The 26,625-nt window shown below is 52.7% G+C and overlaps 1 protein-coding gene across 1 annotated transcript; it reads left to right on the top strand.

Annotated features, from left to right (window-relative positions):
* The first annotated feature begins 9,674 nt into the window (after positions 1–9,674).
* Positions 9,675–25,804, top strand: LOC100906736 (neuroligin-4, Y-linked). The gene is given in 13 exon segments (XM_029110989.1): positions 9,675–10,047; positions 17,446–17,595; positions 17,969–18,154; positions 18,255–18,405; positions 19,199–19,370; positions 19,869–20,052; positions 20,135–20,420; positions 21,335–21,544; positions 21,725–21,867; positions 22,004–22,323; positions 22,437–22,685; positions 23,857–24,005; positions 25,645–25,804. Coding segments are annotated over 13 exon segments (2,583 nt in total). The 5' UTR covers positions 9,675–9,824.
* The last annotated feature ends 821 nt before the right edge of the window (positions 25,805–26,625 follow it).

Here is a 26,625-nt window from a genome sequence, read left to right as displayed (position 1 = left end):
TTCCGAGTCCAAAATTGAATGGAATCGAGGTCGTCGCTCCTTGACTTCTCGTCAGTGAAACTCCGCGAATCGAACGAGTCTCCGGGCTGCAAGAGGGAGCTCGAATGCCTTGCGAGGCAGTCTGTGACGATGCTCATTTTTTTTGGTTCCTGCTCGGTTTGAATGACGCAATGCCTTAAGATAGGGCAGATACATATATCTTTCGGGAGCGGTTCCTTCCATGAAAGGATCAATGAGACCACGCGTCAGGATGCCGCCGAACGCGTAGACGAGCGTTCGACCTCCTTCATTTTGAGGTGAACAATTTTTCATCCATCGGCGAAATTTTGCGGCATCGACAGCAGCGGCAATAGGGGCCATGGAAGCAGAAGCACGTCAGGACCGACTGGAAGTTCCGACGGGGCAACGTGAGGCGGTCTTTTGAAAACACGCCGGCGCCGTGAACGCCGCCGTGTGTCTCCGGCTGGGAGCGACTGGAAGAAGAATGAGATGAGGAGAGGATGTTCCTCTGTGTGCTTTTCATCAGATGCAGCCGCAGAGCGGCCCCGAAGAGCAAAATGTGAATCCAATTTCGGATGCTTTCGTCGGTCGTGGTGATGGCGGTGATGCTGGTAGTGGCAACGTCATCCATCCCTTCCGCGAGAGTCCGCGACGCCGACGTCGCCTTTCAGGGTCTGGAATCGCTCACCAAGACGTCCTGCTTCCACTCGGCTAGCGAGTCGGATCTCGCGCTTTCGCTCCAATCAAAGTCGAATATGGAGTGGGGCTTTGTCGAAGAACGAATCACAAGCCGAATCCTTTGATAATAATCATTATTATTAGGTGTGCGATCCATCCTTTCGGGGACGCGGCTCGAATTATTGTACTTTATGCTGAGACGGCCCGCTCTGCCTGAGTGAGAACCGAACGAGGCAGACCCGCTTCTACTTATTCATACAAATATCTTCGAAGCTTCATAGATTTCTCCGCGAATTCCACCGCGGGCTCTCTGCGCTCGACGGCACCGATGCTCCCGCATCCTCAAACAGCTCCGGGCTCATTGTTTTGTATTTTGCTCCGGAGCCCGCTGTCGGGCGAGAGTTTCTCGTTTCGTTCTCCGTTCTCTGTCGCACAAGGAGTCGTATCGGAGCGCTTCGGCCCCGCTAACCATTCCACGACGAGCGGGTCGCATAATAGAGTCGTCGCTGCTGCCGCCTTAGATATTACACTCCTTTAGAAGGAGGATCTTGTCGCGGTTTCTGCCAAACAAATGGGAGGACTCGGAACGATCCGGCTTAGCTGGAGGAAAAGTCGCGAAACGAGATCCCGCGCGTTTCCAAATTAGACATCAACTCGTTTGAGCCGCGGCGATCCGTGGCTACGCTTCTCCCCAATTCCTCTACCCGTTCCTTATCCCGGAGCGTTCCCGTCGACGGGAAGCTCGAGGCGGTGGGATTCGTTCAAGGATCCACCGATGCAGAGTACGGACATCCCACAGGAGATGTTGCTTCTCCCTCATACCGCCACTCCAGACTACTTCATTCTCGCCCACGATTTGACTAATACAATCTTACGCTTTGAGCGACAGGTGTGGTAGATCAATGTTCTGTTGAACGGAGGGGGTCGATACTGACAGAGGTCGCCAATACTGCCAGTATAAACTAGGGGCTTCCGTGAAGAGGGAGAAGCGTGGAGGTTTCAACATGCGCCGCCATCGGATGGCAAACGGCTACGGCGCCGGGAGCGGTCCGCCGGCGCAAGGCTTCGAATTTCCGACGATTCCAAGTTAGAGGGAACTTCGGTGGAGAAATTAGAAACGGTATTCGTGTGCATCATGGAACGCTTCGCGAGTCCCCTCAAAATCACGTCAACGAAACCTAGGTTACCTTTAGAGATTCTAGGGTATCTGTGGATATCTGTAGGCATCCCTCATGACCTCGCTCGCCAAAGCAATGATCGATAGTCGCCTAGGCGGTCGAGAGAAGAAGAGAAACTTCCATGAAAACAAAAAACCGTCGAGCTTCGATGTCACAAACCGAGACTCCCCTGACAGCATCCTTCCCTCAACTAAATAAATTCGAGTACTTCCCCGACATCGAGTCCGGCTCGAGATCGGAGACCTCTGCCGAGCCGCAGAGTCGACCGTCGACGACATTTTTCTCAACCGGAGAGGTTGACGGGGTCTTCTGGGCCGCTGTCTGACGGACTCAGTCCCGCAATCAGGTTATTTTTCCGTCGGAATCACTTCGCTCACCCGATCGTCGAGAATCTGAACGGACGGCCAATTCTGTGCTGAATTATTTATGAGAAGGAGGCAACCCCTTAGCTCAACGACTCTGGATGTGGATAAGCTGCGAGAGGGTGTCTCACTCCGAAGAAGTCACGCGGTAGTTGAGCGACACATGGCTTTTTCGACAATTCGTGCAGAGCACCGAAATCGAATGCCGCTAGCATTCACGACTGGATTAATGAGTGCTCAATCTCTCCCATGATCGGAATGCGAGCCCGATGTCCGGTGAGATCGGGAACCTTTCACTGAGGATTTCCCGACCGTGAATTCCCTCGACGGAAACGTCCTTGATGACGTAAATTACGTACATTCGCCCGCCTGTTCTTCCATACTTCCCATTCCCAATAAGAACTCTGTCGTTAGAATTGAACTAGAACTCCCTCCCCGCAACCGCGATTGAGAATACCGAATGAATCATTATCTGAGGCCTCGCTTCCGAGGGAAGATTAATATAGACTCGCTGTCTTGATTCAACTTTTCTGTTCGTTCTTCTCCTTCGACGTCGAATGTGTCACCCGGCAACTTATCCACTAGGTCAACAAGCGAAGGGGATGGCTGGCTTCTGAAATTCGTTGGAGGTGAACTCAATCATCACCCCCTATAATAATCTATGTCCATGTCTGTCTTTCGCTCACTACGCACCTTGCGTTTATCTCGCTTCACGAGCTGGACCCGATTTCGTGTACACTACATGCGCAATCATTCCGTCTTATGCCTATGTGACTTTGGTATCATTGCGACCCACGGTTTCCTGGAGGGAACCAATAAACTCCCAGTTTTTCTCCTGTATGCTTTGTGACGTCATCGTGAATCCAACATGGCGCATCCGCGGGAGACTTGCCACGACCTGAGGCAACGGGCCGAAGAGCGGTTTCGGAGCAGCTCTTACGATATCTTCGCCATACATAGACTCCTTCCGCTGAGGTTTAACAGGAAAACTCCAGGCTCCCACCCTTCTCCGTCACCCTATGAACGTGACCCTATGTACTTCTTATTTGGTCAAGAACCCCTTACAACGGAACTCTCCGATCTGCTCGCACTAGACGACGAAGCCGACAGAACGACCTTTGGTTACGACGATTCCATCTTCCAATTCGCAATTTTCGCACTGCAGCTTTTCTTTCCCGTGTGTTGTTACATTGTTCGGGAGTGTTCAAGAGTGCCACAGAGCGATCTCGGCCGAAGGCCGCGAGCGAAGGCTGGTATTTTGATAGAGCCTATGGCATCAGATAGAACGAAGACGATATAGGCTACTTATTTTCCCGCAACCAGCGCCTGACTCGGAGGCTCGCGTTTCGTAGGTTCGTCAGAGGATCCACCCAATGGTCTGAAAGGATAGCTTCAGCGTCCCAAGGTCGGCAGGACAAACGGTGCCTATTCAGAGAGGAGCGGGAATGGAAATAGCCCGCGAAAGTTCAGAGGGAACCGAAATAGCAGTAAATCCCAGGATTGTGGGAGACGGAAGCAAAATAATGAAAGAATGAGGAAGGTCCGGGGCGGGCGGCCTGAGGGTCTTCGATGGGAAGGCACAGGTTAATCTCGGAGTAGTATGGTGAATTGGAATTTATTCAATGGACGCGGGCGTATCAATGCAAATTGGAAGCTCGACGTCTATGCTCCAGCGACTCCTCCCCGATTCTCCGTCTCCGTTCTCTTCCACCCGCTATCATGACCGGAGGGAGGGAGGGAGTGAGGGCAGGGGGCGGTGGCGGAGACGGCGGTTGCCCTCCTCCACGTCCACCGGTTGTGCAAAAAAAAGCTCTCCGAGACGTTTGAGAAACGAATTTTCGGTGGGAACGAGAATAAAACTAAACGGAAAGGGGATGAAAGGGAGAAAATAAACCTCGTGCTCTTTCACGAGAATAGGAAGAGCTACCCGAGGAGCAAGACAAAATGCAAATCTCAGACTGGGCCGTACGTTCTCACCGCTCTGTCGAGCTGGGCACCCCGCTGCTGCTGCTCGCTAGCTGACTGTCAGACTGGATGGTGGATGGCCCGGTCGGTCGGTTGCGTGCGTGCCGTCTTCCAGGTCCCTCCCCGCGGCTCCTCTCCGTTTGATATCCAACAGACTGAAACAGAGGTATAATTAAAATTCGCCGCATAGCCTTCTCTTATCCCATTAAGGAAACCTCGGCAAACCCGCCTCAACTCCCGGGAATTCTCCGGTGTGTTTTCAGTTCCCGCTCTGTTTCTCTTGATGCCATTCCCAGTAGGCGGAGTGGCAGAGCGGGCAACCAGCTCCCATGGAAAGTACTTTCGACCATGCAATTTTCGCCTACAATGAACTGCGTTGAATTGGAGCTATCTAATCCATTGCTGCTGGGAATGGCTCGTTTTTGTTCGAGGGAGAAGAGAATGACCTTAAAATTCGGGACAGAGTTGAACATCCTTGGCTCACAAGGAGCTATTTCACGCGAAATGGTACTATCATTTCTCCCAAGCAACGCGAGTCGCTGAGGATCATGGGTGCTTGATTAGGCGTCGAGATGAACCACTTCCTTCCTCAATCCAATTCTTGCAGCTTCGAGCCTACATCCGAGTCCCCTCCGAACTCAACGAAATCTCCAAGAATCAGATTTGGACTCCGCCTGAATTCTAAGTCATGCGCTCCCAATCCAATTGACCGGAATACGCAGAGCCGCATTCGATCTATCCTCGGCCGCTTCATGGGGATACACAGAGAATTTCGGAGGTTGAGCCCACCGAGAGATTATCTCGATTTACCTAATTACTCCATCGGGATCGGTCCAGATATCAGTGTGAGACCCGGAGATCCCGCGGCAGCCTCAAAGCTAGAGATACAGATCTCATTCCTGCTTACGATTCCCCTCATTTATTTTCGCGTTCTGTCTTTCGCTCCAGTCACACCTCTCCGTTCTCTCCTCTGCGATCAGTTTTGCGGTTTTAAGTCTGATTGTATCCTCGATTCCGAGAGGGACCCTGCCGACTCATTCAATCCCTGACGTAGATAAACGGGATTCGTCCCCGAAACGCAGATTCTGTAGAGATTTTCCAAACCTATTCAGGTAGGAGGGCGGTCGGGCTCGCGGCCGAGTCCGCCTCAGGAAAGGCGGTCCGGGTGTCTCAGTCTTCGTCCGTGTTCACCCATGTACCGATGCTGGCTTGCGCGCTCGGCGCGACCGTTATTCAGTGGAGCGAGCTCATCCATACGGTCGTTCCGTATGCGTGCCGTTTCTTTTTCTCGTTCCTTATTGTTGTCTCAGCTCACTTCAGAAACAATCCGTTTAGTCAGCTATTTATCTAGCTGCTTGTTCTGGATAGAAAGAAACAGCTCGTGTAGCTGTCTGGTCTCCTTTAGTCGGAACCGTACGTTTTTTCTTTCTTTTTATTGTCCTTCCGTGCCGCCGTATATTCGGCACCCGTAGTCGGGCCGAGAGGGACTTTCCATTTGCTGAACGACGACGACAGGATACAAGAGACGAGAGCCGCTGAGACGGGCAAAACATCAGAATCATCGTGATATGTCCTCCCGGAGCTCCTAAATAACGGAAAAAGAATGGCCTCACTTCTGATGGACGCGGACCGGCAGCAGCTGTAGTCTTCATCGGGAAGCGGAGAATTCGAGCTTGCATTGCATTTCATGATACTGAGGGGATTCCAAACACCTATCGCTAAGGAAGATCGGATCTACACGGATGAGACTGCCGGAGCCAAGCTCCAGCACGGGGAATAACTTCCGCATGCCAGCAGAGTTCCATAGAAATCTCTGATTAGAATTTCATCATCTTCAGAATACAAGTTTCGACAAGCGTCCCTATCGCAGAATCTACGGGAACGTGACCCACACGTACAGCGCTGACCTTGGTGAACTCATGACATTACCGCTAGCGATCCGACGACATCGCTGCCAAAATTGCAAACTCCTCATAATGAAAGTATATTCGAGTCTCCATGTTGAGCAGAGCGTCATCTATCATTCATGATTCGAATCTTCGGCCCACGTCGATGAAACAGCAAAAGCACACAATATCGATGGGGGCGACTCGAACTCGTTCCGCTCCTCGAACGCTCTTCTGTAAACCCCGAACGAACTGCCCCATATTCCTGGAGTTTTTTTTAATAGATCGCATCGTGATTCGGGATTAACATACCTTAATACAGTAAATGCTTGATTCGGTAAAGATCGTAGTCGTGAACCGCTCGATTTACTAACCACTTTCCTGGGTCACGACCGTCCACTATGGGAGCACAATGTCGAAGGCTCTCGATTTAGTGGACATCATGGTTTTGTAAACAAATTCATGACGTCTCGCTCCATAGGCGTAATGTTTTCGCAAGGTAAAACGGAGAGTCCAGTTTGGGAACCATGTGGCATCATGTCGCGTGACCAAGGGCAGGTTCGAGCGAAGAATCTCGCTCCGTGTTCACATCACTATTAAAAAGTCTAATATTCATCACTATTGAAGAAAAACTATTATTATCGGAAGAAAAATGCGATTTGAAGATGAATTGAGTCAAGCACTCAAGCAGTTCATGAGAAATGATGCCCGGTACCTTTTGCGAAGGAAAAGGTACCGGGAATTCTCATCGGAAATTTCATCTCTCGATTCTGTAAACCGCTCGCAATAGTGATAGAATCCTCCGGTCCGCAGCGGGTTCACTAAATCGGGCACCGACTGTGAAAGATGAATGAAAAAATTAGAGAAGATATCTGATGATTGCAAGAGACGAAAACCTCGCGGTGGGCTCAATATCATACATGGAATCCCCTCTGCTCGTAAGGATGTTCCCCGGAGAGCCTCCACGTCGACTGGAGAACCCGGTGGAGCTCGACCGCTCAAAGCACCGCCGAAACCTGCCTCGGCCCCGAAACCGAATCGTTGACGACGGAGTCTCTTCTCCATGAATCGTTTCTGATTCCGGAGTCCACCTGTCTGACCGATTAGGATACGGGAGAGAAATGAAAGACACCGCACACGTCGTTTTGTATCGCTCGCTGAGCGATTTTGAATTGGCATCGTTTGCATCTCTTCGTGAGGTCCGCATCAAGCTGCTGCCACCGCCTGTCTATCTGCTATTCCTTCGAAACCTGCCTTTTGCTGGTACCCACTCCTTTCTTGGAGTCGCTATTTGCGAGCGTTCTCGACGAAGCAGCGCTGATGGTGCTTGTGACTGCATAGCACCATGCAGCTCGAGGAGAACGGGGAAAGAAAACAGGCCAAGAGCGAAAACGAACTGTTCATGTCTTCTTCCCTGTGAGTGTCCAAGAGCAATGTGAGCACGGGTGAGCAGGTATGTAGGAGGGTCGGTCTGTCGAATTCAGAGGGCCGCAGGGGCGGGGGGCGGGGCGGTGTTTATTTTTCCAAACCACTTCGGAAGATATTTGTTTCGCTGGCGGACGAGTCCGGGAGGCAGAGTTGAAGTGAGCGAACGAACGCATCTCCCGTTTGGCTCGTCGCAATCCGCCTCTTGGAAATGTCGCTTATGATACAGGGTTCGCTCGCTCGCTCGCTTTTCCATTTCCCTGGCATCCGGCGGTATCTCAATTTTCCCTCCAAGTCTCGCCACTTTTTCCCAAATACACCAAGTCTCGGGAATAAGATTCTTTAAAGTCGAACCATCGGTAGCATCACCGAGGCTCCAAATAAAATGGACGATCTCCTCCAGTAGGGGAAACCGCCAGAAAAGAAAATGCAGGTGCCCTGCCTGCTCAGTTCTGACCGAAGGAGGGAACACGTCGGACTGCGTCAGGGGTTTTTGATCATCGATTCGTAGGAAAGTCGGGCAGTGGACCCGTTGGTGCGCGCGAATTGAGGGTGATTTATTTGGACTTCGTGTAATCATACCTAGTGATATTTTTGTCGCCATCATTAGTCATAATGCTTGGTCCTTCACTGAGGGACTCAATTTGACGACAGAAGACATCGGCCAGTATCAGATATAGAATCCTTGTTTCTGTCCCTGTTTGTGTTGGCCCCTATCCGGAATATCGCTGTTGGGCCCACGTCGTAATCGTCAAGCTGGGATTCGCTTTACAGCATAAGAATTCCGGGGAATTTCCTCGAATCTTCGAGCCGAGACTCTCGCTGATCGTGTTTCCAAGCGTTCCTTTTTCATCAGTACACGGTCCCACTCCCAGCCGCGACACCCTCCAGCGCCATGACGGGAGCTCGAGGGTCTTAAGACAATTAACCGAAGCTTATCGACACAGTTTCGAACTAAGTCTCTGTGCGAAGAGCGCTTATTCCTCTTCATTAATCGGACTGGACTCGACGCAAATGGGATATATTGCGTCGGACCCCGCTCATCCGCGAGCAGGGCGGTCGGAGACGCGGCATGCCGCAACGCTCCACGTTTTCCCTGGGACGAGGGAGTCAACAAACTCGGTGACCGTGGCATGCAGATCGCGATCTCTCGATTCCACCAGGAGCGAGACATATTCTCCCGGGATCTCGACACGCAGCATGAGGCGCAAGCAGTGTCGTAGGAATGCAAGACAAACACGAGGAGACTATGGGATACATAGCGTGATTATCTGTTGTTCGAAAGTGAAGCAGATAACGACGGTCGACACGGGCCGGCATCGACAGCTTTCCTTTTGATGGGCGGACGTGAGCTCTCGCAGTGGCTCGCTGACCCGTCTTTTGGCTCCGTACACTCGCCTCATCGGCCTGTGTCGCCACTCATCAATAAGGCTCCTGACGATATAACGTGTTATTTGGAATAGACTTCTCTCTCGCAGCCAACAACTCACTCATCCCCGAAAAAGGAGGAGGATTCGCTGCCGCGGGAGCCGAAGGGATTCGGACCCACCTCGCAGAGGACGCTTAATTATTTCTCTAAAGTCGGAAGCCTTTGCTATCGAGGAGGAGCAACATGTCTTCGATCCCACCGAACGCGTCGATCGTTGATCCCGCAATAGAGATGAACCACGAAAAGCGATGTACGTCTAGGAATTCGAAGGAGGAGGGTATCGGGTTTCGTCGGGCACCGCTGGTGGCATTGGGGTGGAGAGGGACGACCGACCGCCGTTTCCTTACCCTCGCCGCTCCGGAGGCGTATGCTCGTAGCCTGTCGACTCTACTCTCACAATGAACGGACGGCGCCGATTGCCCTCCTGAACAGCTTCCTCTTCCCGTGGAGTTTTTATGGCGATTCGCTTATGCACATTGTCCGCTGACATCATCGTTGCCGACGATCTTCACCTTGATTCGATCGTCCGGGGCCAGACGATGACACGGTCAGTTGTGCAGCCGTGAGAGTTCCGTGAATCCGTCGACTGGTGTCGTCGTCGTCGTCACCTTCGTATAGTGTTCAGGTGTCCGTGTTGGAAATCGACGGCGGCGGCGGTGGTTTCACCTCATCTGCCAACGTCACGCAACCACGGATAATGTTACCCTTGAATTTCTTATTCGGAGTGCTCTGTTGCTTCGGCGGTTCACTGGTCGCCAGCAGGCTGAGTTCAAGAACAGTGACCACGCGCTACGGTGCTCTCAAAGGAAACATAGTGACGCTGGAACAGGCGTCGCGACCCGGTCTGCAGCCCGTCGAAGTTTTTTTGGGGGTTCCTTACGCGTCTCCGCCGACCGGCAACATGCGATTCATGCCACCGGGAACGCCGACGCAATGGAAAGGAATTCGTATGGCGGACCGCTTTGCGCCAGTTTGTCCACAAAGGCCACCGGACATCCATAACGAGACCGAGGCTCTGAGGAGAATGCCTCGCGGTCGTCTGGAGTACCTGCAGCGCCTTTTACCATTTCTTCACAAACAGAGCGAGGATTGTCTCTACTTGAATATTTATTCTCCAGCCATCGGTAAGTACATACCTAAGCCATGCAGAATCAGGGAGTTGGATCGGGAACGCGCGAGGTCATTCTCCGTTTTTCTGAAACGTCGACAACGACAGTCCAAGCGTTCGATTAGAGCTACCAGAACGCTGAAGGGGATCGAAGCGTGATCGGGTTCATCGCGGGAAGTATCGAGGAAAAAGTCGAAGACCTCCTCTTACGCTCTCGAAAATCACCTGTGCGGCGCCGTATACTTTCGTGGAAGATTGTTGGGTATTCACCCGTGCGCCCGCCCCGTCTGCAGCAGTGTATTGGCACTGGATGCGAGTGTAAGTGACTTGGAATAAACACGCGATTCCCTTCTCTTTATGACTGTTTACGAATTCAGGACAGCATTCGACTCGGATGCCGAGCCGCGGGCGCACGCGCTCGCCACGTCCTTCCCTAAGGTATTCCCGGCCCTCCCCGCCCCTTTGCTACCTGACTGACTTCGCTTGCATATTCTGTGCGCTGCCTAGTCAAGAAGAGCCGGTTGCGATGTTTTTTACTTCATCGCCCCCCATTCGGTTGGCCGTCGATCGAGGGTGGCGCGAAACGAAGCAGCAAATCACGAAGGAGATTCGGGCTCGCAAGGATTTTTCCCCATTCCAATTCTTCCTGCTCGATCCAGATTTGAATTCGATGCTGATTGCTGATTGTTAGACGAGGGGGAGGGATGATCTCGTCTAAAAAATACCGACGCGGGCTCGCACCATCGATTCAGTGGGCGCCATCTATTGCGCGCAGGCTTGTCCCGAATATCTAAGAGTTTTTGATGGAAACATAGTGACCCTGAATCTACGTCCGACCGATTCCCCGCTCCCCTTCCACACACGAGAGCCACTCGTCGCAATCAAACGATGCCGGGCAAATACCCAGCACCATGGAGTGTGCTCGTAGTAATTGGTCGAGACTCACGCGATGGATCCGGAGCGGCGGGAGAACCAGAATCTCGCGCGTGAGGAACGCTCAAATCCCCTCCTCCTTCCCGTGTGGACAAAGCTCAGTGAACTCGAGCTGCTCGGAATAATTTATTGCAATTTTCCCGAATGAGATGCAGACGTACATATTATATAATTTCGGATGCGTTACGGAACGCGCTAATGAAATCACAGATTGGCGTGGCGGATGCAGCGCTCCCGTAGGACTGGTAGCAGACTCCGTCGTCGCTCCCTGTGGGAAATCTTCACCACTGATCCATGTAGGATGCACAAGTTTCGCATGTATTTGTACGAGCTCGGGAAGAGGAAACCTCTCCGCTTGCGTGTTTGCGTGTCCATCCGTCAGCAAGCCAGTCAGCTCGGTGGATATGGCAAGGATTTCCTTCCACGCACCCGTCTGTCTTGACGTTGATGTTCAAATCTTGTTGCTCTGGAAGTTGATAATTCCGACGCCGCGCCCGGGAGAGCAGTATGGCTCGCGCGTAATCCACGGGGCTCAACTTTGAAAAATTGTAGCGCTTCCTTTGAAGACGCGGATTGCTTTCGGCATGGAACGAGTTACTTGATGAAGGCATCAACCGTAGAAAAGCAAAGCTCCACTCGCTGCCTGCTCAGCTCTCCCATGTGGATCATTTCCCGTAGCTTCCACGGCTTCGGAGGGAGCTATACGTACAAAATACCCCCAAATGCGACATTTGCTACGATTCTACAAGAAATGTGTTTGTTTCATTCCCCGTCGATGTACCCAATGTATAGATGAGCCCCGAGGTGCCGCGATCCCAAATGCTCCTGCGTCGTTTCGCTTCGGATGTGCCTTCCTTCGCGCCGCCGTCCAGGATCCTGCAGCTGCTCAGGAGACGCAACTTGGGTCCACCTGGTTCTCCCTCGCGATCTTACCTTCAGTGTTCGAGCCTGAATCGGAAATTCGTTCCACCGAGCAGCCATGGTTTTCAGGATATGCTTCCGGAATAGCCCGGGAACGGCAGAGTTCTTTCTCGCTGGACTCTCAGAAGGGAGCTCCCCACCGAGAATAGATCGGTCGATCCAGATGATCAGTATATATTTGGAAACCAGTCAGGTGACACTCGCCGGTGGAGACAGGATTCGAGCTCGGCACATTTCGCCATCTTCCCGGAGATACTTCCATCATCAGCGTCAACGAATATTCAAAGAATTCTCCGAAGACTCACACAGCGATTGAGGGGGCTTTTCGTCGCCCATGGACTGATTCGAATCATGTCCGGAGAGCCCGCGCTGTTCTGTGAGCAGTTTGGTTATAATCGGATTGAACGTTCCCAATCCCACTCGCTGAATTGTCTAATGTTCTTCCCAGACTAATTAGTTCCGTACGTAGCAGTTTTCCACTTCCTCTCTCTCTCGTCCTCGCCAGGGGTGATTCGCTATCAGTGAGCAAACAGAACTCAGCGGTCGATTTCCAGTCTTGTCACGTGATCAAGTACGCCGAGATTTTCCGAGAGCGCGACAAAATTCGATCTATACCGTCTCTTGATAACTCGACGACGAATCGTCGAGAGAGCCGCGGCCGATTCTTCAGTCTCATGGCAGAGTTTGAAGTTTTAATTGTTCGACCGCCGCGAGAATCGTTTCAACATCCGGGCGTCTCACTCGGGAAATCAGGACCGGGAAAGCGGATCTGCTGTGCTAAACTGTCAAAGTTTCTGATATGAACCTCTCTGAGTTGTCCTTCTCTCGACTTACTCCTCGTCTCGGCTAATATTCGAGTGAACAACGGAATCTCCAGGCTTTAAAGTCCGCTGTCGGCCTTCAGCAAGTGGAGAATATCGTGTTGGAGCGAACATCCCGAAAATGCCGTGGGGCGCAACCTCTAAGCCATTCCTCGTGGGCTTTCAGGGAGCTAGTTGTCGCTGTGGCGTCCTCGTTCGGCGGAACAAAAACGAACCGTGGTATATTTCGCAAGATTCCGCGCTCCGGCTCGCTGGAAGGGAGGAACTGGATCGAGCAAACCTCTCTCTTTCTCGAACCCAACCTGAAATGAAACTGAGGAATGAAAGTCTTTGTTGTCGTTGGGCTGCTGTTCCGCGGCGGCGGTACTTCGTTTTGTGTCGCAAAGTGAAAACGAAACAGTGTCTTTTCGATCATGACGCCGACGACGCCTAGGGGAGAAGAGGATTCACTTTCCCGGGAAAGTTTTCAAAACTTTACGGCTCAACAGAGGGAGAAGTTGAATTTGAATTCTTTTTCATCGGAGCCTCTGCTGAGGGGGGGACGATGGGAACCGCAGAGCGCCATGCCCTGAGAATGCTATTCCTGTTCGTCACAACAATAATAATCGGATTTCAGGTCCTCGAGGAGGGATTACGAACCTCTGGGGTCGAGAGTCAGGCTCTCCACGGAATCCGGCCTGGTTCGAGGGGTATTCACGCGTTCTTACAGAGGTGTCAGTTCTTGCAAGTCCTCCAATTCGATTGGTCCGCTGTTTGTGAGTTGTCCTCAGTTCGTTTGTACAGTTCCCGTCCCAATCCTTGCCGTAACAAGAGAAGCGGGACAAAGTGGCCGTCAGCAGAGCAAGGTGCAAAAAGCCGCTCGCACGCAGAAACGCTACACCGTTGGTCGTTGCTCGGGCCCAAACGACTCGACAGCAAGTTGACAGCTCAGCAACGAGCCGTGACAGAATAGCTACTAGCTCGTTGTATTGAGTTTGTGAAGAGTGCGATCAAGCGGAATATTCTTCTCCTGGAAGATGACTGAGCGACTGCTTTTTCTCTGTCGGGCACTCCGTCAGGGAGCGTCGCCCCCGGTGACGCTACGCCTCTTCTGGATGCGCGAGCTACGATTCACGCGAAAAACCTTTTAACACCGCTCCTGAAACTCATTGTGCCCACGAGTCGAGGAAACCTCAAGCAAAGCGGACTAGGTTCCGTGGGAGCTGCAGTCAGTCGCTCCTCTCCTAGAATGTTCGACGGGCTGTCCTGAACTGCGGGATGAACAGATCGACTCCCAACGGGAGTACGTCGCACTCTATGTAGGTCGCGGAAGGTTCGAGTGAATTCCGACCGTCGGACGATTCGGTCGACGCAAAACAGCCTTCTAGTGGCTGAGCTTTCGTTCTGATGATAAGTCCCGAAATTTTTTCCGATCCCGTCGCTTAACGATCGGAGCGCGAAGCGGTTATTTCGGTCGCACTGTCGGCTCCTCCTTGCGCCCGTGAGACATTCGCTGTCTTTCTCGGACTTCATGCCATCCATCACAAATTTCCTGTTTTTGAGAGCGACGGAAATGCTCGAGTCGAGTTTTTCGCCCTGCTCCGGAGCGATCGTGTTAAGCCCCTACCACTGTAGCGCTTTTCTGTGCCCCGCTTGCATTCTATGCGAAATTCGGATCGAAATCCCTCCCAGACCTCGGCGGGGAATGGGATCGGATCAGTTCATGTGTCTCCTTCTCGTCCTCGATGTATGCCCCTCCCACGCTCGGATAGTCGGGGTTGCGCCTTTTGATGGCCCAAGTTCTCTTTACCGTGTGGTTCTCGACGAGCGAGTTTTTAAGGAAAAGGGGGAGGGGTGAGAGAGATATCGATGACTAAGAAGGTGGTGGCTACGAATCAACAACGTGGTATCTCGGGTCTCGCCGAAATCCCTAGCGTCGGTGTACTCTGACGGTGGAATCTTCGGCGCCTCTGCTTCCGCCTATCTGCTTCCTCGCCGCTCGTAGCGATCAATACGAGTTTGCGTCCGTTCATTCTCTGCAGTAAAGGATGCTTCTAGCAGCATCGAGTGGCGGCGGGGTTCGGCTCGTCCGAGTATAAAGTGCGTTTCCCTATTCGATATGCGCAGCTCTGTCCTTCTCTCTCTCTCTCCGCTGTCCCGGTGAAAAAGGAAAGACCATGGGAGCCGGAGACCGCGCAGAAAATCCCCCTCGTACAACGAGACATTCGATCATAACCGTGTCCTCGTCTCGCACTCCCTTGTCTGCTGTCAACTCACGACGACGGATTACCCTCGGATTCGGCTACTGACCCCCGCTCGCCTGTCGTAACATCCTAATGTTGCGAGTTCCCCGATCCTCGGATATCGTACGACTCGCTGGTAATTGAGCCGGAAAAGAGGATGCCGGGAAGGGCAGAGAAGATGGGGGGAACCCTCGTGGTGCGGGGAAACGCTAGACGCTCGTTAAGTTCCGGCGTCTTGGTCGGTTTCGTCTGCATCTTTCTGTCTGAGTGACTTTCATCTCACCGCAACCATTTTTCTCATTCCCTGAAGCTGGCTCGTGACATTCAGTGTGTTTGGCAGACAGCTTCCAACCCGTGTCGCCGTTCATTGGATGGATCGCTGCGGCACCGGCCGCGGAGAGTTCTCGGGAGGACGGGAAGGAGGCTTATGCGTCAGGCATGCCAGCAGCGAGGAGGGCGCAAGATTAGCATTTCTCTCACCCGTCATTAGCTCGCTTTGAAAAGGAGAATTGGTTTCGAGCCGCAACGTATGTACATCGCACTTTGATGCCGCGCGGACGCGTGCGAACGCTAGGCCTGTTTGATTGATGCGATTCCGGAGCGTTATTCCGCCGAGCCGCCAGCTGACTCCTCGTGCGGGAACACTTTGCGCACCGGGGAGCTTCGCCGGAAGCTGCCGTGAGTTGAGCGACGACGTGGAGGTTTCGTCGATTTTCTCTTCAGGGAAGGCGACGCCGCGCCGAAAGCGGGAGCTCAGTCAGATGGGAGCACGATGAGAAGCTCCCGATGGGTTTTGTCGATCGATGCTGTTGTGAATTGCGTGGCGCGGTCCGCCGATGGAGAAACACATGGAGTTATGTATGTCGAGCCCTCGAGTTAGCTGGCCTATTTGTGACGATACGACGAAGGACACTCGACGAAAATCTCCATAAAAACTTTTGACGACCGTCGGTCGATGTGAATGGAGCCCGCATTGAGGAGGTAATTAATTTAAGCTCTGTCGGATCTCTCCCACGAGATCTCCACTGCGAGCGCCGCTCACTTCTCTACACAGTGGGCCTGTTTCGGCGACGAGGAGGCTGGCGTAATGCTGGACAGCTGCCTTATTTATTCCTCAGACAGGGCGATCTCCTATGCCGGCCTCGACTATGGGAAGTTCACGACGTACTCGAGTCACTGGATTTAGCGTGATACGATCGTGTGATTCATCGAGAGCACCTTCGCATAGATAGGGGAGGGACCTTTAGCGAGGGCCATCCCTCTCATTCATTCGCTCTCAATTCTGGAGCTCCGTCCCAAGCTCAGAGAAGATGACGAGAATCTCAGTGATCGGCACTGTTCGTCATGACCACGAAATCGTTCAATGACGAGACGCTCGCGACGAAATCTTAATGTACTGTGGATTCGGATCCTCGCATCGATCTAGATCCTCTGAAGGTTCCGAAGCGGTTCGAGAGGGCCTCTCCTATCAAGAGTGCCAGTTCTTATTTTCTGCTGCACGTCATCACGAGGGGGAATCGGAATGTGTCAAAGTTTCGAATCTTTCACAGAAATACATATACGGCGGTGCGGCAAGCTGAATCCTATCAGGAGCGACGAACCCCTCCCGCGTCTAGGAGTTTACTAGCGCCCCATTCTCTGGTAGGCTCAGGGACCCCCGGGGAATCTGCCCTTGCGATGATAGACGGGAACGATATCGCAGGAGGGGAGGAAGAGGTCCGCTCCTTGCTTTGAAACATTCATTTACTCTTTGCCGCTCGAGGTCCGGAATTGAATGTTGTTCGCCCGACCCGACCGGAACGGGTCGATGCTGGAAACGATCCCGAGCCCGGAGGCAGGCTCGGGTAGAGCAGGGCTTCTGAGAGATTTTCTTCCACAACGGTTCACTCGATCAGACTCTAGTCCTAAGTTTTCTGCTCGAACGTTCAATTGACTCCGGGGTAGCTCGTTCCGGCCGACGTCCCATGTCCATCGTATCGAGCAGTACGTGGACTATATGCAAAATCAGGGAGAGATTAGGGAGAGCGGAGAGGATCTCCAGAGTCTGTAGGGAATACGTTCGCCGGTCGTCGGCGGAACGCCTCTCAAGGCTCTTTCACGAAACGTTTCGCACAAACCCAGTTAGTGGCACGGCGAGCGTATCGTGGAGCAAATTATATTCGGCACATATTCTGGTAGAGTTCAGGAGCCTTTCTGTGGCTCTGGGGTCATTTTGACCCCGCAGCTCGCCGCAGACTGGGCGCTCGGTCCCGGCAGCGGGCTGCGGCGCTCGGCTGACTTCACCCTCTCTAAATTGGAGAATGAAAATTCCAGGCCCTGGGTTGAGACTATTACTTTTTCTTATGCCTCCAAGCTCCAACAGGAACACTGTGGTTGGGAAAGTGTTACCGTTCTCTCGGAACGAAAGATCGCATTCACTTGCATCGACCCTGAGAGGGTTCGCAATGTTATCCAGCCGATCAGCTCGCCTCAACGTTTGTCGAGCGTTCGTCTTGACTGAATTTCGAAATCTTGCAGTGGGCCGTTCACCGATGCATCTACCCGTGATGGTGTTCATTCACGGAGAATCGTTTGAATGGAATTCGGGCAACTCGTTCGATGGGAGCATTCTAGCCAGCCATGGGAACGTCGTAGTTATAACACTCAACTACAGATTAGGAATATTCGGTGAGTGCAGAGCGATCGCTCGGTCGTTCGCCCATTTTCGCAATCGACCGACGCATCGCAATTCTTTCGGAAGTTTCGTGCATGGGGGAGATCTCTGCGTCTCCGATCGAGGTCGTCAACATTTTTCGTTCTCGACCGAGCTAAGGAATTATTGCTCAGTTAGTGGTTGCGTAGGGCATTGGTATCCCGGGCCAATGCTTTGGCATACATGAATTTATTTTTGTTCCTTCGATCGAGCGATTAGTGGAGCGTATTTTCCTTCGCTTGAGCCATCCGGGTACGGAGCTCCCCGAGATGGGAGTCGACGACTCGCCTCTCGCCTCGACGTCGTTTCGGGTTTTTGATTTGAAAATGATTTACGGATCGTTCGCAGGGTTTCTGCCTCCAATGGAAAACGGCCGCGGAGGGAACAATGGACTGCTGGACCTGGTCGCCGCGCTGCATTGGATTCAGGGCAACGTCGCAGAGTTCGGAGGAGACTCGAGGAATGTCACCATCTTTGGTCACGGACACGGCGCCGCCCTCGTTAATCTACTCATGCTGACGCCGATGGCAAGAGGTGGGATTGCATGACAGGAACATAATTCATCTACTACGGCAAGCAATGAGCTGGACACAAATTCTCAACAACATGTACATATGTGCTCCTTCCCCCACAGGTCTGTTCCAACGCGCTGTCCTGATGTCGGGATCCGCTCTTAGTCCGTGGGCGATTTCCCGAGACGCCCAGAAATTTACGAAGCGCATCGCTCAAGCTTTGGATTGTCCGACGGACGATTCGAGACTGCTCGTAGAGTGTTTGAAGACAAAGTGAGTGAAACGGTGCAACGCTTCTTTTCATCGTCACTCGCGGCGTTTCAGAGAAGATCGAGGCATCGGGGTTCTTTCGATTTTCTCTTCGGGGTCGAAGCCTCGACGAGAATTATTTCGCTCTCGCTGTGAGTTCTCTTTCGTCGCTCCTCTGTCGTGAATGCCGTAGCGCAGAAGCTCACATTGCGCTCAAAATTGAAAGGTCGGCTGTCGATAGTAGTGACTCGGAGCGTTTCAAGTGAGCCGACATTTGAAGACACACTCCAAAAACGAAAAGTCGGCGAGCGGAAAAGCGAGGGCGATTCGCCGATAAATTCAACATGAGCCGCTTCAAATCGATATTTGACGAAGTCTGTAGTAAGAAGGGACAGCAGCCACCCGGTCTACGTACCAACGAGCGAGCAAGCCAGCCAGCCAGCCAGCCCGCCCGACATCCAGCTAGCTCTTAAGTGTAGTAGTCGCAAGCTTGGCACTTACCCTGCTTCAAGTAGAGGTTAGCTCCCGAAAGATTGCTCATTTTTCCACTCTCACCTCGCGGAAGCGAAAAGTGTGTTTTGAGCACTCGAGCCTCTTCTTCCTCGCCGTCTCTTTTTCCTCTCTGCTTCAGCCGGTTCCCTACTCAGTCAGCCCCGGGCCAAATCGGCTCCGTCGACCCTCCCCATTTCAAACGTTCGAGACGCTTCTCCGCTGGCCTGCTTAAGCTCGAATGGCTCGAATCGCCGTCTAAAAGTAGTCGGGGGAGTTCCATTCAAGAATGGGAAATGCTCTCATGTCTGTTCACGTTCTTCGATAGGGCCGCGTCCGAGATCGTCGCCATAGAAATCCGTGCTCCTGAGTACCATTCGGCTTTCGGGCCTTGCGTGGACGGAATCGTGGTGGCACGGGAGCCTTCTTTACTCATGGAAGAACACGCGTCGGCGCAGTTCAAGTCGTATGACGTCATGTTCGGAATCACCAGTGTCGAAGTGAGTTTTCTCAGTGACTGAGATATGTTCCTATCAGAGCTCGGAGATCTAGGAGAACGGTGACCTGTCACGCCGAGACACGCTTCCCGAGCAACAGGTTCCAAGTCGTCGTAAAGGCCTATTTCTGACACGCCAACGTCGCCTGGCCACAACGCGAGCAACGTCTTATTAATGAGAATACGGAGCCGAAAGAGAAGTAAATGAGATGATCTATGAAGTGTCAGAGACAGACTGCAGAGGAAGACAATGTGGGAGCAGAAGCATAAACTTTTCACAGACGCCCCAATTGTTCAATATTTTGGCGTTTCAATCCCCGACTCCTATTCTCGAGCCTGTGCAGGAAAGTTCCGTCCCACGACGCCATTACTCCAAGTCCTGAGCCGTGCCCGGATACGTGTCCGAGAAGTTTCTGTATTCGGCCGTCTTGAGCCGCTCGCCGTGACAGAACTGAGGTACTCTGATCTCGGTTCTGACGAGCGCTGTCCCCCTCTCCTACAGGAATATTTTTTCATCGCCGCTTCCGAAGAGAAGTACGGGATCGAAATCGACCGTCGCGACCGTATCTTGCGAACCTTGGTGCGGAATTTGTTCAGTTATCACCAACAAGAAATCCTCTTGACCATCGTCAACGAATACACGGACTGGACAAGACCTTTTCAGCATCCTCTGACCACACTGGATGGTGAGCTGCTGCTGCTGCTGCTGTTCGTTCTTCTAGAGGATCATATCATATTTTACGTTTAGTCAATCTGGTTTCAATGCAGGTACGGCCGAGATCTTGGGAGATGCAATGATCGTTGCGCCTCTGATGCGAGCCGCGAATACACACGCCAAAATGTCCAAGAACTCGTTCGTGTACCTGTTCGGCTACATGACGGAACACGGTGACTATCCGAATCGCGTTGGCGCCGTTCACGGAGAGGACCTCGCCTACCTTTTCGGAGCACCGTTGATGCCTCTTACGGGCCACTTCAAGAGCAACTTCAGCAAAAACGAGCAAGCACTCTCTGAGGCGTTTATCACCTACTGGAGTAACTTCGCACGAGCTGGGTGAGTTGGCAGCAACAACAACAACAACGATAATTAAGCCCATCATGCGTCTCCCTGTCAGCGAGCGAGCGAGTGAAGGCGAAGCATCCCCTTGTCTGCCGGTCGCATCTCGAGACGGGGTATCTCGGAGAGAGGGCGGCAGGGAGGGAACTTTCAATTGTTGAGTCTAGAAGTCCATTACATGTAAAAGAAAAGACGCCCGGCTCGGAGAATTTCCTCTCTCCCGAGCTGTTTATGAAGTTCGCGAAAGCCTGCTCCGTCTTGCAACTTGTTCATTCACTGAGCTCTGAACGAGCAAGCGACCGCTTCTGCGAAACGCCCTGTGATTTAGATCCGGAGACGGGACGAGCGGGCCTCGCGGAACGTCGGGCAATATCTGACGGTGTGCAGAACAGGAAAGGACGAGTGCAGATGGTACGGGCCTTTTCTGCTTCTGTTCTACAAGCAGTGCTTGTACATATTTTCGGGGAGTTAGTTATTCGACGTTCAAGTTGTTTCCTGACTGACATATGGAACTTGGCTCTGTACGGTGTAAAGCAAGCCCCGCAGATAGCTTGTACATCGCACGCAGAGGGAAGCTGCCGCTCACACAATGAACAGGAAGTGGAGATGGGCCGGTCCATACGTTGCTCAGCTGATAGCTATAACCGACTGAGCGACGACACACAAACGAGCGAACGGATGAACAAGCGAGCCGACTAGTGCCAAGCGGTCGACCTTTGCGGAAATCATCCGGTGACGAGATACCGCTCGTAGGTACATCGGTCGGTCAGGCAGAGTTTGCGTGTACGGAATGAATTTCGACGAGTCGCTACGACAACGCTCTCACCGGGGAAGCGATAGCTACGAACGGCCATGGGTTGCCGCACACAACGTACGATGATCGATGGTTGGTGACATGCAGATTGTTGCAGGGACCCGAGTATTGCCGCCTCAGCTCAGGAGAGCTCCGGCAGTGACGCTAGCGGAGATCGTCAAAAAGGACGTTTTGACAAGATCGCTTGGCCCGCGTACGATCTGACGCATCAAAAGTACATGTACCTCGGGATGAAACCGAAAGTGAAGGATCACTATCACGCTCACAGACTTTCGCTGTGGAATCATCTGATTCCTCTACTCCACAGGTGGGCAAAATGCGCGATGCCGACAGCGAACTCCCGCGAGTTGTCATCCACTAGTGCACGGGATAGATTGAGTGTAGACTTATTATCCAGTTCGCTAGCAGGGACAAACACGCTGTACATACATATATGTACAGGCGGACTTATTTGTACGCAATCCACGAAACCCATGTATCATTGTAGGCCGGGCGGAAATGACGTGAGTCCTCGGCACCATTTGTTAGACGGTCATGACAACCCGCATTCATTTGACGGTGAGGTCCTCAAGGATCCCCGCGTGCTGGAACTTCCGGGCCGATCCTCAACTCAGAGCGAAGGTGTACACAGCATGGAGGAGAACAAGGTGAGTAAGGAGACACGTCACTTATCCTACTGACGGGAATGCTGCCGGACTCTTGCCCTTTCCGGAATCTGAGTCCTGCGGCACGAGTCAGAGACCGGGGCAGCGTAGGGGAACGACAGTGTAGGCAGGCGAGGGTCTTCCGAACGATCGAATGTGTATCCTCTCTAACGACTCAATGCTCTCCAATCAGTTGCCGATGGAGGGTTCGGTGGCGGCATCGGTTCCTGAAAACGCGGCCGCCTCCGTTTCCAATAACGCCAGCAACGGAAACGCTCCACCGGTGGTTTCTCTCGAAACCCTATTCCTTCAATATGGAGGTTACTCTACCGCACTCAGCGTCACGGTCGCTGTTGGTTGTTCACTCCTCGTGCTCAATTTGCTAATATTTTGTGGTGTATACTATCAGAGGGACCGTGTCAAAGAGGAGAAGAAATCCAAGGTGAGCCGAACTCCTTCCGGGGGGGAAACGCGTCCACAAATCGTCAAAACGTCTTGGGAGGATCGTCATGGACTCCGGAGGAATAATCCATTTGCTGCTCCGATCTCTTACAGCCAAAGAAGCAACGCCGAAGCAAAGAAGGAGTTCAGTCGGCGTCGAGCCGGTGTAGCCTAAACTCCCAAAGTAACTATAGTCTGAGTAAAGAGCAGCAAGAGATGATTGTGACGGCGAGTATTCTCCGAAACCCTCCGCCCTCATCTCCCCGGCGGACGCAACAGGATCATTCGGGGAGCCAACAACATGCGACGACCAACCATCATATCACGTCGCATGGGATTATGAAGCAAGCAGTACCTCCGCAGGTGAGATTAGACGTCCCGTACATCTCTCCTAGGTTGGCGAAAGTTCCTGCTTGAGAAGACACTTACTTAGCTTCCGTAGTTCGTGCACCGGTTTGTACCATGCAAAAGTCAGCCGTAGTGCTGACGACGCGTCGTAGCTCGTGTCGTAGTAATTCTGCATGGCTGACCCAAATTAAATTCGAGAGACTGTGAGACCAAAACTCGAATGGATAGCAATTCCGCAAACCTCCGTCGACGTTCACCGTCAAATCCATTCGTCTCGCCGTCCCCCGCGATGAACCTCCCGCATCCTGGACCTCAGGAACGACCCGGAATCCGATCGTAGGGTTCAGTGAGCGTGTCGCCTGTTCGATGGTCTTTTCCGTCGGTGTCTCATATTTGCGGGAAATGACGGCAACATCAGAAACATGTGCGGCGAGAGAAAACGGCCGAGCTGGCAAGGATGCGGAATGAGAGCATCCATTGCTTCAGCGTGTAAACAGCTGCGAACCTCCGAACGAGTGCATTATCGGGATATGGTTCCGTGCAGTCGGTACATTTGTATGGCTTACGTGGTTCGTATTTCCGGCGAAAAGCCTTCGCCCGTCGCAGGAATCGAGTTTTCTCCACGGGTTCCGGCTCAGTATTTTGCTCTGCAACCTTTCGCGTTCGCGCGGACCCTCGATCGTCCGACGTGACGCGCAGGTCATCCCATACGCGAGTGCTGTTTCTGGCAGCATGGGAAACGACTGGTTTGGAGTCCTTCATTCGATTCCATTGTTACCCGATCGGGGGCTTTTTTCAAGTAGTAGGACCGACGGAAACCTGCCAGTTGATGAGAGCGATTCAATGGAGGCTTGTCTCCTGTTACGCTTGCGACCGATACAGTCAATGCGTAGCTCAGCTCGACCGCCCGCTCGTGCGCTTGGTCCGTCCGTCGGTCGGCCGTCCGGCTGCTGTGTCCTCGATCGGTCCTTCGGATACGACCGAGCAATAAATTCTGCAATTTGTGCCGAGCACCACTGTGCGTTGAATGGTTAATCCGCGCAATTCCCGTTTGCTCGAGGCAGGCGCAGTCACGTCGCTTTTTTTCCTATACGAACTCTGCGGCTGTCGTTCACCTGCAGCATGCTGGCCAGACTAGTTTTCCATCTAACCGAATCCACCAAATCCTTTGCCCTGTGTGAATCAGGTGCATTTCCAGGTGCCGGCGATCAACAACGCTGTGGATTACCGGGCGTTCATTGAGAACGAGGCGCTCAACCTAGAACTCAGCGGAGGAGGAGGCGGTCGACTCAGCTTGCCTCGGCATAGCGTCAAGTCTCCGTTCGACAACATACCGTGAGTTGCGTAGATTCGGCGGCGAGGTGTTACATTGTAGAGGTCCACGGTGCTCGAATCACTAAAAAAGGAGCAAAGCAGACGGAGGGAATAATTGGTGATGTAAAACCGAGCGGACTCGGGTCACTTCCTCGGGTCAGCCTCCGGCCTTGGCTGACGAGGTTAGCCGTAAAGCCCCAAGAATGTCTGGCCCCGGAGGTCTTTGAAGACATTTACTTAATGGAGCTCCGTGGTCTCTTGTGCGCTCCTCTCCGGCTTAGACGTCGTTGCCGCGGGCTCGGGGGACCGATGAACGGAGCGGAGAATCGCCTCGCGTCGAAGGGCTAGTCTTTTGTAGGCTATCAGGGTGGGTACTTCCGACAAGCAAGGGCATGTCGTGTAAATAGTCTTTGATCCTACTCCGAGTTATCGAGGCTCTCTAACGGCGGAGGGGACGAACACTAGTGGTTAGTGGGCGCAATCTATAAGGGTTTCTTGGCAGGCCATACTCCTCAATGGCGGCATACATTGGCGAAATCCGATTCACTCCAAGGCCCTTTTCCATTGTCGTTTTTGCCGTGGACGTTGCTCTCTCCGTCCTTTCCCTTACCGTTGGCGGCAAACAATGCTCTCGGCGTCGTTCGAAATGCCGAAAGCGACGCGTCACTGCTACAATGTTCGAGATGCGCCTATCAGCGGACATCGAGAGATGATTGCAAACAGCGGACTACTGATCGAGAGACATCGATGTGTGACAGACGACATCGTGAACTTCCGAAATTCGCTTCGACGCCCTCCGACGTATGACTGCGTCTATTGATGGGACCATCCGCGAAGCGCTCCGTTTTGGTCGCGGATGCACCGACGAACGTTTTTCCGTACCGATAATAATGAGCGTATCCCGGAAAGAATACCAAGTTCCTCGCCTAATGGTTGAGTAGCGGGACCAGACCTTTGGGCCTTCTATATACCCTGGTATATTAATCTAATCCAGCGATACGTTCCCATCGATTTCGAGTCATCGTTCCGTTTCAAATCATCGACGGGATCCATGAGTCCTCGGAGAAGGGGACTATGACCTACGAAATATTAGAGGAAACCTACGGGTTCGGAACTGGTTTCTCTGATGATGCCGCCATGGCTGGTCATGATGGGGCCTGAGAGAATAACGTCGTTCACTTATCAATCCTCAAGTTCCGTCGATTGTGTTTCACCGGACGTATGGAGTCCTGGGAGAGTAGTTCACTTCCAACTCGATTTGGAATCACCGCAATCCCCCTCGAAGTGTAAGTGGAATCTCCGAGAGGCAATCCGCACTTCATCTGGATATCGAGCCCTGCAGGCGACCCGACACCTTATCGGCGGAGCACTCGCTTTCTCTGCACATTCGTTATACCACCCATTATCTGTTTCGGCTGGATCAGCCGCTGGAAAATCGAAAAGTGAAATGAGGCGGCTCGAGCTGCTCGAAGCCTCTGCATGGCTTCGATGGGAGCGATCGGAATCCATATGAGCAGCACGGGCAGCATTCCCGAGCCGCGGGAATTCCGCGGTGGAATCTCCGATTAGGGAGCACTCGCTTTTTGAAATAGGAGGTACCTCGAGCACTCTAGAACGATGTGTGTGTGAATTGAATACGTATATGCGATTGCCATTCCAGGGGGACCTTACCTAGGAACCGGCCTCAACCCGCCGCCCTGAGCGTGTTGCCGTCCTCCGTGATCTTTACAGTACAAAGCCAATCGAATGGATCTTCTCTGGACGCGAGTGTGGTAGATAACAACTCAAGTATCGACGCCATCCTCAATCAGCAGCTCTGAGCGGTCACCGCAACGACATGCTGACGAAATTCGGATGTGAGGGGAAGGCACAAGGCGCGCGGCACCGACACGAATAAAAAATCAATTCATTCAGTGATTTAGCATCAGCAATCATTGAATGAGGGAAATTTTCTCCGAATTTTGCGCCCAACACCTCTTGGCTTCGATAAGCCGTGTTCAATTTGTACAGCGTGTAAATATCAACGACAGAGACGAAATTGAATAAAGTTCAGATAGCTGTTTATCAAACGTGTCTCGCCTTCTGTCAGACAGGATCCCCATAAGATCAATGAGCTCATAAGTCCTCCGATTACTGCGAAAATGGAGGGAAAAAGTCTGTGGGGAGGGCTAGCGAAGACCAGACAGGGCTCCGGATGAAGTACTCAGGATAGGTTTCGCCCGAGGAAAGGCTCCAGGGGGTACCTTTCCTGATGGCCAACCCACCCCAGGGAGTCGGACAGACATTTCAGCTTTTTCAACATTCATGCCAGGACCTTCGTTGCCTGTCGCAGCGACGCGCGGAAGCGGGACCAACTATGAGGCGAACTCGGCCTGCATCGGAAGACCTTCCGGGACAGCTCCTGTCATCTCTCGATCGTGGAGTTGAATCTGCTCCCCTCATGCAGGGGGATCGGGGCGGATCACCAATCATCTATCCGAGTCACCCTCCGGTGAACGACACCTCCGAGCAGAAATTTTTCAGCCCGCGCCAAGCGCGTATTCCTCGTGCAGCTTCACGTTCAGTAGTGTCGACCCCGTACACTTACAATCGTGGTGCTGCTGAGATCCCTCAGGGTGCGCAGCCAGACTCCAGGAACCGC

Source organism: Galendromus occidentalis, unplaced genomic scaffold, assembly GCF_000255335.2.
Source record: "Galendromus occidentalis unplaced genomic scaffold, Mocc_1.1 scf7180000077190, whole genome shotgun sequence".
Lineage (NCBI taxonomy): Eukaryota > Metazoa > Arthropoda > Arachnida > Mesostigmata > Phytoseiidae > Galendromus > Galendromus occidentalis.
Note: the sequence above shows the minus strand (reverse complement) of the source record. Positions and strands in the feature narration are given on the sequence as shown.